Below are 17,811 nucleotides of genomic sequence, written 5' to 3'. Positions count from 1 at the left end.
ATAGGACCAGCTTCCGCTTGCAACGAGTGAACTCCTCAACGGTATACTGCACGGGTATAATTTTTGTGTCACGCGTTGCATAAAACAAGATCTTACTGATGACAGTAAAAGCTTGTATCGCGACGTTTTTGTTAAAAACTTATTTTCATTTGCTTTCAGCTAACGTCCCCTTGCATCAGCGACCCTCACTGCCAGTCCACCTTCTCCACTTCAATCGAATCCCTCTCCTCCTCAGCCAAGGAGTTGTCAAGCCACTGGCTGCCATTACTCCAAGAACCCTTGCTGACAGCTGTCATAAGGCAGTTGGAGAAGGAGAATGAACAGTTGACGTCTGAACTGAGTCATTTGAAGGACTTCTGCCACGATTCTAAGAAAGGTTGGTTTACGTTAATTCTTTGACAATGTTGAAGCGATAATGGTCGCCTGTGATGAAAAGGTCCCAGGTTCGAATTCCTACTGATGCCTAATGAGTTTGTATATCAATCTGACTCATGTGTAGTTTTCATATCGACTACTTGTTTCCGGTGAAGGGAAACATCGTGAGGAAACCTGCACACTAGTTTATAGTTTAAGTTCATTGGTGTGTATGCGATTACTTGCCAATAGACGCGGCAAGTAGTCCTAAAAGTCACGTCAGATATCACTGTCAAAGTCTGACACTGGTGTAGCAGTTAACACACGCGAGAAGAAGATAATGTAAGAATATTAAGGCGTGTGGTTCCACTAGAATAGAACCACTCCATATCCTCCTATTGATGTTGTACGAGGCGACTGAGACACATACTCCTGTCAGATTGCTGTGATTTTACAAGCGGCCGCCTGCCTGTCTACCCTTCATTGGGATTGCTGTTGTTGTCTTCTGCAGCCGAAGCCATGTGTCTTTTAGGCGTCTATTATGATATTCAAGGAAAAATATGGACTGGTCTTATTTTAGGGTGGGTGGGATGTTTTTCTACTAAAAAAAATCCTCAATAAGGTTTGTATTTGCTATGATACAGCTGAAAACATCGTGCACAAGCCAATGACGAAGCCCAAACCGTTGCCGAAGAAGCCGAAAGATGAGGAAGTGATGCAGAAGCAGTTCACCGCCGCTCTGGAGAAGGCCACTAGCGGGCTCCGTGCTGCCGAGGAAGATATTAAGAGAGTAAGATCATATCTGTGTTAAAAAGTGTTGACTTGAAGTTGTCAAGGAAGATATGCGTGCCTGTGGTCTGTTCACTAATTTTCTACCTATGTACTTTAAATATTTTGACTTAGGAACTATTTTATGCTAACCTCTTTACCGCATCATTGCTTCTCTTTTTACTGTAGGCGCGTCGGGCTCTGATTGTATGACCAGCCGCCCTGAGGTAAACCAGAGTGTTTACCTCAGGGCGGCAAGACAATAAAAAGGGTATTGTTGTCTTGTTTGGCATGCACTGAGAGAGGTGGATGGGAGGACAGATAGTTGTCTTATTATTTTAAGGCGGGAATAACACTTCACGTTATTTCTCCTGTAAGATATACCTATTCATACTTTATAATATGTAGATAGGTATTTATATTTGTTTAAAAAATATAGGTAAACTTACAATTAAATATTCACAAACATTTATCCAAAATGTGCTTCAATAAAAGAATAGAAATCCATGTAGTAGAAAATTTGTAACATTTCTTTTTGCCCTCCTTACACATTAACTCCCGCACAAAACCTCAGGGACAGGGATGTCTGAAAATCAGCGTTATCTCCAACAAATTATGGTTGGGGATAACATAAGCTGAGACCATCCTTTGTCACCTTGCTATTACAAAATTTATCTTTAAAACTAAAATAAATATTATGATGTGTTTAAGTATTGTAAATGTGGTGTGTATTTTTTATTTTAGAAAAGCGTATATTAGTCTCCTATCTTGAATAGTTGCGAAAGAAACAGTTGCGCTCATATGAAAGAGACAGGCAATCCAATTATTATCATTTCAGCCGACTTCAACTCACTGCGGGATGGGCTTTTTCCAATACCTGTCTCGCCCCGGCTTCGCTCCAGTAAAACCATAATAAATAGTAGCCTATGTCACTCCTGAAGGTTTCGCCTATCTCTGAGTCAAATTTCAACAAAATCGGCCTTAATTTTCGGGTTTATTCATTACAAATAAAAATACAAATGTTTTCTCTTTATAATATTACTAGCTTTTGCCCGCGGCTTCGCCCGCGTGTATTTCATAGCAAAATCTCAGTAATTTTATCGCGTACTCTGTAAGACTGGTAAACATATATGAGTCAAATTCACATTTTTTCTCATCTTTCGTTCAATTTCCTGTTTCCCGCTGTGTGTCTCGTCCCGCGTCCGCTTCCTGCTATGTAATGTGAAATTGTAGATATTCCGTACCGTTTCCTACATATTATGTGCCATCATGTTTTTCGCAATGTGTCCCGTCCCGTTACCCACTACGTGTCTCCTTCCCATTTCCCGCTCCGACTCTCACTCCCGCTTTCTGCAACACGTGCCGTTCCATTTTCCATGACGTTTTACGTCCCGGTTTTTTATTAACCACAAACATAAATTAAACATTTTTTGTATTTACTATTACTGTTAATTACTATAATTTAGTAATTTCAACTATTTAGCTGTCGCGGTTCATGAGATATAGCCTAGTGACAGACAGACAGACATACAGACGTTGGCCGCGGCTTCGCCCGCGTGATGTGTCTTTGCTCTGTCTACACCGTAAGAGATAAAGTCGTGTAAAATAATTTTCTATATAGAAAAAGTCAAATCACACGATCTTATTCTCCTTGGAGAATTGACCTCGAAGGGCCACCTCGTCTGCTGTAAAATGGACAACGTAATGCGCGCGACGTTTGCACTGACGACACCCAGGCTTTGATATAATCATAACAACCCCATTCCACTCTAATAGGGATGATGGTATTTCACTTCCGCCACGTTAGATTTCAAATACGTTGTGTTATTCGTAATCAGCGACCCGAAAAACCGTACAAACAATACCCATGTTGATTTTTGACTTTATTAGCCCCTTTTCCCCCATTTAGGGGTAAATTTTTGAAAAATCTGGAGACCCGTATTTACTCATTTATTGATAGAAGTAATTCTGTAAAGTTTCAAACAAAACATATTAACTAATCTGGTTTCCCCATACGAACTTTTCACCCCCTTAAAGGGTGAATTTTGAAAAATCCTTTCTTAGTACACCCCTAGGCCACGTAAGGAACCTACGTGCCAAATTTGAAGTTTCTAGACCCAGCGGTTGATATGTCAGTCAGTCATTCAGTTTGTTCTTTTATATAAGAAAGAAAGAAAAAAACTATAATAGTAGATATAAAAATATTGTACTAAAATGGTCTTCGGTCATCATCATGTCATGGTGTGAGCCGCGACGCTGGTCTTCCAATTAATTGAACAGCATTCCATTCTTTGTTTACCAAATGCTTCCAACAATATTTTTGACTTCGATCGAACTTTCAATTTGAACAATATATCTAAAAGCAAACCTTAAGAAATTCATTATATATTTTGGTATTACGTAACCATTGTTCCTAGGTGTACAGCTCAACATTGGCGGCTCCGAAGATGCACAAAGACCAAGTGAAAGGAGTTCACAAGGCGCTGGAGAAGAAGATAGCGCTTAGCAACGTGGCCGCCAGCGCACTTCTTGCATATTATGGTATATACATGACACGTACATTACAGACTTTGTACAAAGTGTTACGAAACACCTCTATATTTATGAAGTTGTAAGAAAAGTTTTAGATATTTTGGGAGTAGGGATGAGATAACTTGGGGGTAGTTCATTTATGCTAATTTTCAAATTGATATAAATTTCTAAAAAGACGTATTATTATTGTTTACGTGTAACGTCACAATGTTAATATTTTTATTACTAATTATTATTAAACTTATTATTTAAACATTTATTAATTATATAATTTAATCGACTTATTATGACGTATTTTTTACCTTTTTATTATAATATTATTATGATATGACATAAATTATTAATAATAGAAATTGCATCCATATCAGTAACTATCGAAATTTAAATTTTATAATAAATCCTGCCGTTCCATATTGTTGTTAGCAAATACCCGTCAGGGTTCGTATCGTAGGTGAGAAAACTGATGTACAATATGAAGGGCAATAAACGAATTGAATTGAATTGAATTGAATTGAATTGAATTGAATTGAATTGAATTGAATTGAATTGAACGAATACGGAAAACTCCTTACCAGCACATTTATTATAGTTTCGATTAGAAGTGTTTAAGTATATTAACTTGAATCTTCGCATAAAGAATCTAACCATGGTGCTGTGTTTCATCAACAGGCGTTTTGTAACACCATGTAGAAAAGACAATCACTTATTTGGATAAAAAGTAAAAAACGGATTTTAATGAACTTTTTTCTATAAGTAACTACTTTTAAACTTTCGCGTTGCATAATTATATATTAAACAACAGGTATTAAATATAAATATATTATAAATAAATATAAATATATTAGGACAAATCACACAGATTGAGCTAGCCCCAAAGTAAGTTCGAGACTTGTGTTATGGGATACTAACTCAACGATACTATATTTTATAACAAATACATATATAGATAAACATCAAAGACTCGGGCAAATTAGAAAAATATCATTTTCCGTCATGACCAGACCGGGGATCGAACCCGGGACCTCTCGGTTCAGTGGCAAGAAATTTACCACTGCGCCACCGAGGTCGTCAAATTCATCGAATTAAACGCGCACATACCTTTTTTATACCCCAGACGTTTTGGAGCTTGTTACAAAGCTCCGTGGTCACAGCGCGACTGACTCGGCGAGCTGTCTACGGCGACGACGTCTGTCCGGTAGAATCTTCTTCTACCGCCATATTATTTTTCCGCCAAGTACCGACAGACACACTGACATTGCCCTTATTACGTTAAAGAATTGGAAACGATTCCACTTCTAACAATACTCAACAAAAACACAAGTCGATAACTCTTGTTTATTCAATTTTGGAATGGCTTCCTCGTGTCTTCAACATTTCAACATTCGAAAAAAAATGTATGTATGTGTGATTTCAATTTTATTTTCCAACGATTTGTCTTCCAGCTACAAAGCCCGTGGACTATGCTACAGCGGCGAAAACTACTTCTGACCTGGCCAGTTTGATGCCCAAAATCGCTCAAGGTAACAATAAAATATTGCTAATTGTCAACAACAGCATATTTAAAGAGAGTTGACGACAGGGTGGCGGCCGGTTGTAAAATCAAAATTGAATAGTCTAATTTTATTTCATTTTTTACGCAAACTTCGGACATCGAGTAAGAGAGTATGCAACCAATCTCTCTATATAATTTATTTGTTAGTGATCACAAATATTTGTCTGCGGTTCTGAATGTATTGTGCCCGTCGCTGTGTTTGTATCCATCGGTTATATCCATCGGAGTGTTGTTCATTATTATTATTAATTATAGATTTTTGGGTTCCGTACTTGTCAAGAGATAAACGCGTTGTTTTCAGACGCCAAAGTCCTCAGCAACACGATGTCGGAGAAGCAGAAGAAACGATTTCTCGACGACATCCTGGCGATGTTTGATGCGGCCAAGCAGGTCATTGACGCGGCTCACAATGATGGGAATGTACGTACTTATTACTACTTGCAATGTATACTAGTAGGATTGGAGGAGATTGCCAGCCAAACAGCAGTGCTTGTATTGTCGTGTTCCGGTTTGAAGAATAACGAATGCCAGTGCTCTAGCAGTGGGGACAATGAGATAGCTATATATACCTTTATTATGCAAAATTTATGTACAAAATGTGGCCTTCACTCCATATGACATTATGTACCAGGCAACCATAATGCCAAACAGAGATAGCAATGCTATAATGATGTTTTGTCTTTTTTCAGAATCTGCATGGCGTGGCTGTAGAGTACGGGAACAAATCAGGCGCGCTCCTTTACTCGGTGTGCACGGACTTTGATCCAAGTCACGAAAAAGAGGTACTGAGAACTATAGGCGATAATATTTTTCGTTTTGCTCATATGGGAAATAGATATCCGCAATAAAAATACACAAGAAGAAATATATGCAAAAGTTTGTAAGGTGGAGTGAGTTTGTGGGCCAATTTTTTATGAAATTCAGTAGGTGGTGAAACACCGTAACCTTGGATTAAAACATAGGGCACCTTTTTATCCCGAAAGTACGCGATTCCTGTAGGATTTGGTCAAAAAGTCTGATAGTCAATGGCGCTTTATAAGTAGATGGCGCTACTGTGCATAAATACGTAAGATTTTTTTTTTAATACAACAATAAACCTCTGGTAACACCGCGGGGTGTAGCTAGTGGTATACTGAACCTCGGTGCGCAAGTCCAATTCGCACTTGACCGAATTTAATGTTTTTTTAGGTTATATCACGTGCTAAAGCAATAGGCGAATGCGTGTCAGAATTGACTGAAGGTAGTTCAGCCCTGATGAGTACTGCGCCCGAGGTCACTGACCTGCTGTGTGCGAGAGGGAAGGCATGTGTCACCGCGGCTGGGAACTTGGTCTACACTGCTAAGGTATGGATGCGGTCACCGCATATAGGTATAAAAAAATGGTAAGCCCTTCTGGCATAATAGGGACTACAACAGTTTAAATGACTTTCTTTCTGCATTTCTTCTCAACGGTAAATAAATAAATATATTAGGACAAATCGCACAGATTGAGCTAGCCTTAAAGTTCGAGACTTGTGTTATGGGATACTAACTCAACGGTACTATATTTTATAACAAATACATATATAGATAAACATCCAAGACCCGGGCCAATCAGAAAAAGATCATTTTCCATCATGACCCGACCGGGGATCGAACCCGGGACCTCTCGGTTCTGTGGCAAGAACCTTACCATTATAGATTTGGTAAATATTATTTAATTTTGAATATGTCGTAAACAAGTGCATGTGAAGCTCTAATTTCTTAATAAATAATTTCATTTTGAAACCTAGTAAACACTCAGATAATAGAGAGAGAGAGCTGTTGTGTATCTTATTCTAATTTCGGGCACAATAATAAGTTGACACATGGTTAATTTTTGTGCAGTTATTTTCCCATAATTTTCATGCAAACACTACTTGAAATGATTTTCATGTGATTGTAACGAATATGAGAGCGAAGAAGATATCTATGAAAATCCTTATACATTATAAGTAAAAAAAAAGTCATCTGCGTGACAGCGTCTGTCTGTTCGTGATAAACTCTAAAACTACTGTACGGATTTTCATGCGGTTTTCACCAATAGATAGTGTGATTCCTGAGGAAGGTTTAGGTGTATAATTTATTGTGTTATACCCGAGGGAACCCGGGACGGGCCGCTAGTAAATTATAGTTTGGACTTTTGCTTTGAAAATATAAGACAGTTTATCATTCTTTATTTTCTACCAGCTTGTGGCACCATCAATCCAAGTCGAGGAATGTCGTGAGATTCTCACAGCCGCGTGCGAGGCCCTGTCCGGCCACGTCGCGGCGCTCTCCAGCGCGTGGCAACCGTTGGAGGTCGATTCTCGACACAAGGTGCTCATTGAGGAATTAAATGTCAAAGTGGCGAAGGTTGAAGGTAAAACAAGTTAATTTTTTCACTACAAGCTTTTTTCAATGATCTTGTTAGTCCCACTGCTGGGGAAAAGCAATCCCAAATTTTTTCCGTATTTAATTCGTGATCATGTCATGCAGGAAACCGTTGAGGAGTTCCCTCGTCCCACCATTAGGTTATGGTTATCGCAATAATTTATTGAAACGATGTGGAAAATTTCAGCTAAAAGCAAGATATGTGGAAGTAGGTGAAAATTACCATGCAAGATTTGATTTACAGACAGACAAACATTGGTACAGGTGAAACTAAATAAAAGTCTGTGAATGGTTTAATTTTAGATTATTGTGATTAAATTTAAATTTAATGTGTGCCGTAATTTATAAACACTAAATATTATAGAACCAATATAACTGTAACCAATATAAATATAATGTTAACGATTGTATTGCTTTCTCGTTTCGTCCGGGCCTATGACGCCACGAAGCCATTAAAAAAATAACATTACAATTTTGAAAATTCGGCCTTCCCTTAGTCGCTTTGTACGACATCCTCGGGAGGATATGGAGTATTCCTATTTTAGGGCGGAATCATACGCCTCAATTTGGTATGCCATAGGTCTTCTAGAAGAGTTGAAGAACGACCTGGACTCGGGGAAACTGGTGAAGATGCAACCTCTGGAGCTGCTGGCTGAGGACACTCCTCTCAGGAAGCTGACAGCTGCTCTCATCGACAGCTCTGTGGTAAGTGGTAAAATAAATAAACCAGCATTTTGTTAATCTAATTCACAATTGAAAGTAAACATTTGGTCATATTCCTAAAGCCTCAATATATTTTTAATGATTTCAACAATATACATTAAAAATTACATATATTTTTAACAAAAATTATAATCATAAATAACAAAGAGATTCCAGCTCGTCGCCGCTCAAAAGGGTTCCAAGAAAGCTGACAGCATTACCCTTCTCCTCTGAGCTGCTATGGCAATCCTCTGTGCCAAGTTAACGCTCGCTCTTGACAACTTATTTTGTTTTTTAAGTTTTATTTATTCTTGAATTAGTTTCAATTGCTATTTACTAATAACATGGGGTGGTGGTGTAATGGTTAAGACCCCCGCCTGTGGATCGAAAGGTCCCAGGTTCGAATCCTACTCATGCCACATGAGTTTGTATACCAATCTGACTCATGTATACTAGTTTTCATCGACCACCACTTACTTCCGGTGAAGGAAAACATCGTGAGGAAACCTGCAATCTGGTTGATTATCAACTTGTGTGTGAAATGGAGAAGACAACGCTCACTACAAAGCTCACAAAATCACTCCATTAATAATGTCAGGAAAGTCGTTATGTGTGTTTAATTCCATGTAATGACCCCGACCCTCAGCCATGAGGTACACGACTATGATGAAAAAAAAACATCAGAACAAGTTATGCTAACACAATAGAAAAAATGGTGTATAATGTAATATTTTTTGGTTTTCTAGAAAAAGTCGACAAACCCATCGTTATCTCCGGAACAGAAACGAGCGCTGGTAGAGTACAGCCGCGCGCTGACGGCCGCCAGCGCGCGGCTCGACCGCGCCAACGCTGGCTGCAAGCGGGAACCTCATGTAAGCTGTACTCCGGCTTCGTCCATCATCATCAGCAGTGCTGGGGCACAGGCCTTCCTTCTGGACGGATGAGGAGGGTCATGGCGCACCACGCGGGCCTGTTGTGGATTGCCAGATTTACGCCGACACCGACTTATTTAAATACACACACTTTAACAATAGGCCAACCAGTACACTAGCGCCAACATAAAATTTTTATGAATTTCTTAATTTAATAGTCAGCGAAAACTCAAAAAATATTACAGCAGATTATGTTATTCTAGATCATTGGTTGTATTAGAAAGTATTGAAAGTTTTCTATTGAACATGGTAGTCACAATTAAATAAGAAAATGGACGCGAACACCAGGGCAGTCACACGCGTGTTACCTACTTTTTATTGTTTTGCAACAGTACCCTGCAATCACACTGCCTCTATCACCTTTCAAACCGGAACACAGCAATGTAAGCACTGCTATTTCGTGGCAGAAATATATGATATTGGTATTATTCTTGAAGTATTGAAATGAATCCAATATATCCAGGACCTAGCTAAGCGACGTGAGCTAGAGGACGCAGTTCAGAATCTCCAAGTGCTGGCACTGCAGGGCCGACCCTCGGCCGGCAACCGGCGGCAGTATATCGTGGACTTGACGGTAAGATCGCCCATCATCGTCGAAAAGTCTCGGATCTTGTATACGAGCTTGTATACCAGTCTAATTTATAATAATACTAGCTGCGCCACGGGGCTTCGCTTCTCCTCCTCGATAAAAAGTACCCTATGTGTTATTCCAGGTTATACTTTACCCGCGTACCAAATTTCATAACAATCGGTCCGGTAGGTTTTGTGTGAAAGAGTAATAAACATACACACATCCTCACAAACTTTCGCGGAACGCACGTACTGAAGAATCGAGGCAGCATCATCAGCGCCCTGAAGGTATTATTGTACTGGACTCGCAGAGCACCAAGAGCTCGCGCTGTTAAGTTAATCAACAGACTGCTAATGTAAAAGGTTTGACAATATGCACGAAACAAAGTTACCTGAACTACATTCCGCACGACCTCTTTTATTAAATGTTGCTGACGTTTCAACGACCACAAGGTCGTTGAAACGACCAGGACAATGTAACTGGAAACATAACACTTTTAATAGAGAACATGGTTATAAATTATTATCTGCATGGAACCCAGTGATAGCAAAAATTAGACCGTCTCGAATAATTTCGGATATAAAGTCTGATGCTGTGAGTGTAGCGTGCACCGACACTAATGTGACTTTATAAAAACTAGTTCTGGTAGTGGGATTGTTGAGAAACTGCATCCATCACTGCAACTTCACACCGCAAATACTCCAGTCTGGCTGCGACCACGGCGACTACAAGGTCGTTGAAACGTCAGCAACATTACATAAAAAAGTCCCGTTAATGTAATTTATGTAGTTATGTGTTCAAAGCGCGATAGTTAAAATTACACAAAGTTACCTCGAGATTAGCAATACATTTGGCAAACCTGCGGACCACCGTGTTGCATCGAAGTTCCAGCTCCCTTTCCATGCAAATTGTCACTCAGGTCTTTAGTGACTATGTGGCCCAGGTATTTAAACTGAGAGACGCCACGAAGGGTTGCTATCTGATATGGACAATGAATGTATTTACATCCTACACTAAAAAGTATAACTTCACTCTTATTGGAGTTTTGAGAGTCCATAGGCCTCACGTACCCTCAACAGTCCCGCAGGACCTCGACTGACGGGCTGAGCAACATCATATCATTTGCATAATGTTCGTTACGGAACTAATAGGTAGTTAAAATAAAATACTTGGAGCTAAGAATTAGATAATTATATTTTTCTTTGTTCTTACAAATTGATATAATGAAAAACAGAAATCGAATCGAATGACAGAAAAGAAAACAATAGAAAAACTAGATTTGTAGTGCGCGCGCAGGAATAAAATTTAAATTGTCGTGTTCGATAGCCATTGGCTGCCGCGCGAGGGGTCGCGGGCGGGACGTGCCTAGTGTTGTGGTGTACTGGCGTAGACACATAATATTATTTATAACTTTGTAATAAATTCCGATCCGATCCGATCCGATTCGGAATCCGATCCAATATAGTATAGTATGTATGAAAAAGCGGTGGTGGTGATTTAGATGCCCGCCTGTGATTGAAAGATTCAATCTAATATAATCTTTCCTCTTTATAATTTAACATACATATGAAGTTTTCCTATCTATCGCATTTGTTATGAACAGGAATACGTAAAAGAGCTGTCTCAAGAAGCCGACAAGTTGGTCAGTACGAGTGCTCATTGCTCAACCCAACAAAAGGTACGTTAATATAATACATTTAAAGGTCATAGCAAACTTTATATGTGTAGTAAATACATAGAGTGTATATTTATAGATAGAGTAGACCTTCATAAGCTTTTTCACATCATATTCTAAACCAGCTGCGCCCCGGGGCTTCGCTCCCGTGGGAATTTCGGGATAAAAAGTACCCTATGTTACAGGTTAATGTTAATGTTTTGTACCCGTGTACTTAACATAACACTCGATCTCGTATACAATGCGTGAAGAGGTAGCAAACAGATAAACTTACTTTCGCATTTATAATATTATAGTTGGGATTGAATAATATTTAGCGAAGCTACAAACTACAAAACCTCCTGGAAATTATATGTAATGTATGAATGATAATAATATATAATCTATGAAGTCAGTTAACAAAAGTTTTTCCACAGGATATCGATAGGAACTGTCGAGAGATCGTAGAAGAAGCGGAGCGCATCATGAACCCCTCTAACCACCGCGCCAGTGGGGCGGACACCAGCCTGGATGATATACAAGAGGTGGACCAGTTTGGAAGGGTAAGGGAATATCTCTGTGTACCATTTATTGTAAAGCGGTGGTGGTGTAATGGTTAAGACGCCCGCCTGTGGATCGAAAGGTCTCAAGTTCATATAGTAGTTTTCATAGACCACCACTTGCTTCCGGTGAAGGAAAACATCGTGAGGAAACCTGAACACTGGTGGACAGTTTAGTTCCCTAGTGTATGTGTGATTACCTATGGCGGTAAATAGTCGTAAAAGTCATTTCAGACGACTTGAATAAAATCTGACACCAGTGTTAGCAATAACACACTCGATATGATGATTGTATTAACATCAAAAAAGTTGTTAAACTATATTATATTTTTTCAATAGATTGTATACCAGTCTAACTTATACGATTAAATGGCATATTGGTCTTGTAGTTAAGGTGCATGCCTGTGATCGAAAGGTCTCGGGGCCGAATTCTGTTCGTGTCATATTAGTTTATAAACTGTAGAACTCTGTGTGACTTCTATCTGTATGCTCAACGGTCTGTCTATTCGATGACAAAATCCTATAATGAATTCTGACTACTTACAATACTTAGGATATATTGTATTCAGACTACAGCCGGACGCGTGAAGACAATCGCTTCGAAAATCCAAGAACTGCCCGACTCGAAAGACAAAATACTGCTCGCCGCACAGTCAGTCAACTTGGAGGATAGCTGCAATATACTCAGGTTTGTTATTGTTATCTCTCTCTCTCTCTCTCTCTCTCACACACACACACACACACACACATCTCCGCATGTTCCCTGTTGCGGTCGGGGTTATGACGCCCAAGGTTAGCGTAAAAAATTAATAAGATTCGAAAAATTCTGTCTGTGATTTTAGAGGCTGCCGTTGGCACCAGCCTAATTCAATATTATAAGCGTTTGATAGACAACAACAAAATTCCCAAAGAGGGTTGACGCTAGGCAGGCGGTCGGTTTGAAAGTTGGAGCTTGGTTTTCAGGCGCCACAGCAGTGAATGCGAACGGGAATACGATTGACATAATTTTTCTTTTGAATGTACCTATACTTAATTTTTGACATCAATAAGTGAGACTCAAAAAGCTTGATGTTCCATCCTAAGTTGACTAGAAATTACAAACGAAAAAGTGGGAAAGCGTTCGCTTTCCCACTTTTTCGTTTGTAACTTGGCTGGCCTTCGACGTTCAACGCCCGTGGAAGGAACTGAAAACGATCATGATTACGGAGTTCATGCTAAGTTTGAAAGAAAGAAAGAAAACAGTTATTTGCCAAAAACATGAGTACAAATAGTCAAAATGAATTAGACCTACACGTTTTACCGAATATAGGTATGCAAATATAAATAAATAAAGAGGAGCATGCTATCCACTACAAATCCAAAACAAAAAAAGAATTATAATGTACTTATACTAGCCCTAAATTCTATCCGAGTCTATCATTAAAGAAATCATTTAAAGTATAATAACATTTATCAGTTAATAAAGACTTGAGGTGCTTTTTAAATAGATTTAAATTTAAGCTTTTATATTGATTTGGAATTTTGTTGTAAATTTTCGGTTATAATAAACTATTTGAATTTGAACTACCCAGGTTTGCAAGTCGGAGTGCCATCGCCACTACCCAAAGTGCTGCACTCGACGAAGCCCTAGACTCGCTCGCGGACCTGGAGCTGAAGATTGATGACATGCTGGACAGTGGGGAGACACAACGTCGTTACGTTGACGAGGTAAGTCCACTTGTGCTTCGACTTGTTTAAATGGTACTAAAGAATTTCTTTCGTCATCATCCTGAAATATAGAATGTGGTCGGTTGTCTTTTAACAAGTTTTTAACGCCTGATAAAAAATCCTTGTCCGTGCTGTAAACTGTTAAGGATTTCTCTAGTTGTGAGTAGTTAAATTGAGATATAGTCTAAGAGGGATCTAGTCCAATCACGATGTGCCATTTAAAGTCTAGTTCTTACTTATAACGGTTTGTTTACGCATAATTATTTGAAGCTAACTAACCAACCTGTAAGTTAATTGTGACACATGAACTCGTATGCCAAAAATCAATTTAACGTTAGACCTATTATGTCATATAATATTTTATGCCAAAACAATACCTCGACCTCGGTGGCGCAGTGGTAAAGTGCTTGCTTCTGAACCGAGAGGTCCCGGGTTCGATCCCCGGTCGGGTCATGATGGATAATGATCTTTTTCTGATTGGCCCGGGTCTTGGATGTTTATCTATATATGTATTTGTTATAAAATATAGTATCGTGAGTTAGTATCCCATAACACAAGTCTTGAACTTAGTTTGGGGCTAGCTCAAGAAAGAAAGAAAACATTTATTTGCCAATAACATGAGTACAAATAGACAAATTGATGTCGAAATGAATTAGACCTACACGTTTTACCGAATATAGGTATGCAAATATAAATAAATAAAGAGGAGCATGCTATTCACTACAAATCTAAAACAAAAAAAGAATTATAATGTATACTAGCCCTAAATTCTATCAGAGTCTATCATTAAAGAAATCATTTAAAGTATAATAACATTTATCAGTTAATAAAGACTTGAGGTGCTTTTTAAATAGATTTAAATTTAAGCTTTTATATTGATTTGGAATTTTGTTGTAAATTTTCGGTGCCATACATACTATGCTATTACCGAGTAAAGCAGTTTTTGATGGGTAATCTGTGTAATTTGTCCTATATAATATATTTATTTATTATTAAAATAGGACAAAATAAATTATGCGAAAAAAGGGACGTTGTCTTTCTACTGTTATCGTGTATTGAATATTATAGTTATTGAAGCTGTGTCTGTTGTGTATAGCCGGTGTCGTACAGCGCGCGCACGCGTCTGCTGCGCGCGGCGAGCGCTGTGAGCGCGCAGCGAGCGCTCGCGCCTGCGCTCGCGCGCTACGGCGCTGAACTGCGCGCGCGCACCGATCTTACCAACACTAAGGATAAAAAGAGGTATCCTTCTCAGTTACTAACGGTAAGATTACCAGGTCTACAAACATTTTTTTTAAAAGTAATAACATTTTTGCCACAAGCTTTTATTGTCGTCAGAAAGATCTTATGTCAATCGATACGTGACAAAAAAACATGTGCGTGCCGAAAAGTGTTGAGGAATTCCCTCGTCGGGAGCCAATACTGGGTCCACAATCAGGTCTAGCTTATCAAGATTATGCATTGCCGTCAAATAAAAGTTAAATCAGGTTTTATTTCGTTTTTAAATACTATATAGTAAGAAGTGGATAAAACATAATATTAATATAACTATATTGAATATGTTTAATTTTTTTATGAAGCGGTCGTGGTGGTTAAGACGCCCGCCTGTGGATCGAATGATCCCAGATTCGAATTCTACTCGTGCCACATGAGTTTGTATATCAATCTGACTCATGTATAGTGGTTTTCATCGACCACCACTTGCTTCCGATGAAGGAAAAACATCGTGAGGAAACCTGCACACTGGTTGATATTTATTAACTTGTGTGTGAAATGGAGAAGGTTGTTGTGTGTGTTTCATTCCACGTAATAACCACGACCCTCAGGCATGAGGAATACGACTATGAAGAGATTTTTTTTTATGACTAAGAAGGTCAAAGTTTTTGTTGTATAATATAAGAAGCAGATCTTATAAATAAATGATTATCGTTTTTTTTCTCTCTATTTATAGACTCCAAGATCATTTGAGAAAGCTGACATATCTACTGCGAGTACTAACAGTGGAGACCAGCAGACGGGTGGCCACGTGGCAGGAGGCGGGCGGTCCTGAAGTGGCATCCGTTATGGAACAAGTGATCAAAGTGAGTCTAAAATGTCGTGAAAATATATTTTAGGGTCGGCAACGCGCGTGTGACGACCCTAGTGTTGCAGACGTACAGGTTGCGGTGACCACTTAACATCAGGTGCACATTAAGCAGGCTTGATAGTGTAATAAACTGTGTGTTAGTGCAGTGTGTAGAGAATAGTAGGGTAAACACAGTTTGTATTCATATACTTTTATAGGAAAAAAGCCTGCTCATCATGAAACAGAATCCGCCATCTTTCTATCCCTCTTTTCGTCCCTTATCATTCTACGTCCATCTCTCTTCCTCTATTTCTATTTCGTACACTTATTATAATTTTAGTTGTTTATCTTTTTCGGGCAACTAGACGTGGTGGAACAACTAAAGTGAACTATTTCCTTCAGGAAATCGAGGTGGGATGCAGTATGAACCGACCGCCGAGGAAACAAAGCTCAGTCCTTCAGAACATTGACCTGAACCGGCTGCTGCTGGCCAGCGACGTCATTCAAATAGAGGGAGACAGGAAGTGAGTGAGAGTGACGAATTTTAATAATACTTGTTAAATATTCTTAACCTATACCTTTTGATTCCCACTCGAGTCCAAAATTTGTCATTTAATTTAATATTTAAAAAAATGGATCGTGTGATTGTGAACGAATGGATTTAAAAATATGGATACTGTGCATCAGTCACTTACACACACCTATTTTATAATTGTTTTGAGAAATCTAATATATTATTATATTAAATATATTAGGACAAATCACACAGATTCAGCTAGCCCCAAAGTAAGTTCGAGACTTGTGTTTGGGATACTAACTCAACGATACTATATAACAAATACATATATAGATAAACATCCAAGACCTGGGCCAATCACAAAAAGACTATTTTCCATCATCGAACGACGGGGATCGAACCTTGGACCTTTGGGAGAGGCAATTACTTTTCCACTGCGGCACCAAGGTCCTGTGTTGTAAACGTTGCGTATGACATTGGCATGGTCAGTCTACTTCGTGTAGAAATAAGCCACGGAGCTGACGATTTTATATTACAGACACGTAGAAGACAAGTTGCAACAAACAGCAACAAAACTATCATCCATGCTGTCGACCGTGATGTCCAGTTGTAGTAAACCAGACTCGTTGGCCCGGAGTCTCAGTGTGACCGCGGACACGGCCAGCGAATTGTCGGCAATGGCGCGAGCGTTGAAGAGATATCATGTGAGTATAATACAGAAACTTTTCCCCTAAGATACATAAAAAATGTGTTTAAAATCCTTAAAACAAGCCCTTTTAATTGATGCGTTATTCAATATATTTTGAGATTTTTTGCAATGTAATAGTATCAAGGATATGATCTGACTAAGGATGCCGAAGACCGTGAGAACTAGATGAGAAAAACTAGAAAAGCGGGGTCTCCTAGAACGCTGAGATGAGAGATAATACCTATATTTTTTTAAATTTTCTAATTATGCCCCCAAAAGTAGTCCCCAAATTAAAATTTTATTTATTTTAGTTACTCGTTTCTGGGTCACAGATCTACCTACACATAAATGCTAAATCTCAACTAAATCTTGAAGGTTGAACAGATAGCATAGTAATAAAAAAACTGAACGTGACTTTATGTACGCCAATATCAATACCATTCAAGTTCAACGCGCCCTTGACCAACTTTAAAAATATAATCAATTAACACCTAAAACTTCCTCAGGAGTCCGATTATCTTTTGATGAAAGCCGGATGAAAAACCGTGCAGGAGTTTTTGAGTTTAACAGCGAACTGACAGACAGACGCGGGGAGCATTTTTATAATATGTAAAGATATCTAAAATGTCCTACAGGACCCAGTATACAACGCAAAGATTGAGGAGGCAGTGAGGGACGTCACTTTCCAGACTTATAGCGTTTTGATAGCCTCGGAGCTCGTTAGTCAAGTAAGTAGACAAAGTATTTGATACTGCTACAACAGTTTAATGATTATCATACTCAGGGCGACGTGCGGGTTTGCATTTCACTTCTCACTATCG

At 38.9% G+C, this 17,811-nt stretch overlaps 1 protein-coding gene across 3 annotated transcripts in view; it reads left to right on the top strand.

The window, feature by feature from the left end:
• The window catches only part of LOC128680163 (talin-2-like), a 67,443-nt gene that overhangs the window by 37,452 nt on the left and 12,180 nt on the right, over nt 1-17,811 (top strand). For all 3 annotated transcript variants that reach the window (XM_053763028.2, XM_053763026.2, XM_053763027.2), the window contains 20 exons: nt 160-376; nt 999-1,144; nt 3,540-3,663; nt 5,097-5,174; nt 5,508-5,626; nt 5,896-5,988; nt 6,395-6,550; nt 7,415-7,586; nt 8,178-8,302; nt 9,046-9,171; nt 9,695-9,805; nt 11,406-11,480; nt 11,894-12,019; nt 12,586-12,704; nt 13,588-13,723; nt 14,820-14,962; nt 15,672-15,801; nt 16,188-16,309; nt 16,841-17,006; nt 17,626-17,718. In XM_053763028.2, the coding sequence (XP_053619003.1) occupies nt 160-376; nt 999-1,144; nt 3,540-3,663; nt 5,097-5,174; nt 5,508-5,626; nt 5,896-5,988; nt 6,395-6,550; nt 7,415-7,586; nt 8,178-8,302; nt 9,046-9,171; nt 9,695-9,805; nt 11,406-11,480; nt 11,894-12,019; nt 12,586-12,704; nt 13,588-13,723; nt 14,820-14,962; nt 15,672-15,801; nt 16,188-16,309; nt 16,841-17,006; nt 17,626-17,718 (2,577 nt within the window). The remainder of the gene's footprint in view (nt 1-159; nt 377-998; nt 1,145-3,539; nt 3,664-5,096; nt 5,175-5,507; nt 5,627-5,895; nt 5,989-6,394; nt 6,551-7,414; nt 7,587-8,177; nt 8,303-9,045; nt 9,172-9,694; nt 9,806-11,405; nt 11,481-11,893; nt 12,020-12,585; nt 12,705-13,587; nt 13,724-14,819; nt 14,963-15,671; nt 15,802-16,187; nt 16,310-16,840; nt 17,007-17,625; nt 17,719-17,811) is intronic.

Source organism: Plodia interpunctella, chromosome 23, assembly GCF_027563975.2.
Source record: "Plodia interpunctella isolate USDA-ARS_2022_Savannah chromosome 23, ilPloInte3.2, whole genome shotgun sequence".
In the NCBI taxonomy this organism is placed as follows: Eukaryota; Metazoa; Arthropoda; class Insecta; order Lepidoptera; family Pyralidae; genus Plodia; species Plodia interpunctella.
The sequence above is the reverse complement of the archived record's forward strand: the minus strand, read 5'-3'. Positions and strand labels throughout refer to the sequence as shown.